The sequence below is a fragment of the Myotis brandtii genome, unplaced genomic scaffold, assembly GCF_000412655.1.
Source record: "Myotis brandtii unplaced genomic scaffold, ASM41265v1 scaffold720, whole genome shotgun sequence".
NCBI lineage: Eukaryota > Metazoa > Chordata > Mammalia > Chiroptera > Vespertilionidae > Myotis > Myotis brandtii.
The window spans coordinates 34422-36346 of record NW_005370839.1 but is presented as its reverse complement, the minus strand read 5'-3'; the positions used below and the strand labels follow the sequence as shown (position 1 = coordinate 36346).

Genomic DNA, 1925 nt, shown 5'->3' with positions numbered 1-1925 from the left:
GTGGCAGAAGGCAGCAGGGCCCACCAGAAGTTGCGGTCCTCACCTGAAATCCCCTCCCACAACAAGAATCCCACCAGACAGGAGGGTGTCTGGGCTACACGACCCAGGCGCAGCACCTGAACCCCCAGCCCTAAACCTGGCCGGGGGTGTGGGTCAGGCCAGCTCTTTTCCCTCCGGCTCCTCCTCCTCTTCCTTGGCCACTTCTGTGGCCAGTATGCCCTCGTGGTCCCACGGTAGCTCAGGCCCTGGTTCTGGGGGACCCACGGGGGCCCCCATGGTCTCGGGGTGCTTGCGTTTGGCATGGCGCCTGAGCGAGTTGGCCTCTGTGAAGCGCATCCGGCAGATGGGGCACTGGTAGGGGCGCTCCCCGGAGTGGACACGGTGGTGGTGCGCCAGCTCCCCAGCCTCGCGGAAGCGGCGGGGGCAGAGCTGGCAGCGGAAGGGCCGCAGGCCCGTGTGGATGTTGCAGTGCCGCCGCAGGTGGCTGGACCGCTTGAAGGTCTTGCCACAATCCTTGCACTCGTGTGGCTTCAGCTCAGAGTGCGAGATGCTATGGCGCTCCAGGTCCGAGAGGTAGGGGAAGGCCCGCAGGCACACCGGGCAGAAGTGGGGGGTCTTCTTGGGGCCTGAGCCCTCGGGCCCGTCAGCCAAGGCCCCTTCTGAGACGGTATAGGGCACACCCTGATCATCGATCAGCAGGAGGTCGTTGCCATCTCCGCCGCTGCCCACTGGGGCTGTCACCCCCTGGGCCAGTGGGGGCTCCTGCCCTGACTTGGGGGGGCGGCCCCGCTTGCGAGGGGGACAGGCCTTGAGCGTCTGATTGGAGGAGGAGGCCCCTCCGGGACGCTCACCGGGGTGGAGAAGCCGGGGGATCCTGAGCCATGAGAAGGGAGAGGATGGCACCCCAGACTGTAGGGGGACGGTCGGATGGGGTGCTTGCACCTCCTGGGTTTTGGCACCAAATGTAAGGTTCGCGGCGCAGGAGACAAGGTCAGAAAGCCAGGCAAGTTAAAAAGAGTAACTTTAATCTGCACTGCCGGGCGAGGTTCACGGGTTCAACGGTGGGGCCAGTGAAGTCTCGTCAAAAGGGAGTGAAGGCACTTTTTTATACAGCTGTTCAGTGAGGGCGGGGGACATGAGCTGTGGGAGTTTCTGCCTCGGGCAGGTCTGTTCCAGGTTCCAGGAAGGAACCAGTATCTGCGTCACCATCTGCCTTGTGATTGCATGTATTGGCACCTGGACTTCCCTCCGACCTAACAGATTCTTGAGTCTGTCACTCTGTGGTTTCATTCCTGAGTCTGTCGCTCTGTGTGTGGCTCTGGGCCAGGTGCACACTTTTCTGAACCTCAGTTAAGCCTTCTGCACAATAGGACGGAGTTCCACCGCCTCCCGGGGACATGCCATGATGATTCACAGAAACCGCTCAGGACACAGAGCATTGGGAGACATCAGCCCTCTGAGAAGGTCACAACCACCCTCACTTGGCAAATGGGGAAACCCGGGCCCAGAGGAGCCATGCCAGCTGCCCAAGCTCCCTCTGCTAGGCAGTGGTCGGGCCAAGATTCGAACACAATGGCCCAGCCCGGGAGTGAGAAAAAAGGGACTCATGGGCCGAGGGGACATCATGGGATCCCGATGGTCCTGGGAAATGGATATACCAGGGCTGTCCATTGACAGAGTAAGGACACAATAAACCACCGCCTCCACCACCAGCATCATCATCATCAGAGCTGGGGTGTCCCCAAGTGGAGGGAGGGGGGAGCACAGGTGCAGTTAGGAGCAGGGGCTGCAGATGTCACTGCGACCCCTTGGAACAGGCGCACAGATGGCGGGGCACCAGCTTCTCCAGAATCACACGGTGCGCTCCGGGGAGGGGGACTGGACTGGAGGACAACCACTGCCTTTGGGGTGGGGTGGTGTCCCTG

General features: G+C 61.8%; 1 protein-coding gene and 1 long non-coding RNA gene across 2 annotated transcripts in view; both read right to left on the bottom strand.

Annotated features, from left to right (window-relative positions):
- On the bottom strand, positions 1-999 carry LOC102258979 (zinc finger protein 524; the record flags this gene model as incomplete). Its single annotated transcript, XM_014530113.1, has 1 exon — positions 1-999. A coding segment is annotated over one exon (846 nt), but the record flags the coding sequence as incomplete, so codon positions are not given.
- Positions 1000-1283: 284 nt separating this feature from the next.
- The window catches only part of LOC106724101, a 9790-nt gene continuing 9148 nt past the window's right edge, over positions 1284-1925 (bottom strand). Inside the window, exon 3 of the long non-coding RNA XR_001359864.1 lies at positions 1284-1922. This is a non-coding gene — a long non-coding RNA (uncharacterized LOC106724101). The remainder of the gene's footprint in view (positions 1923-1925) is intronic.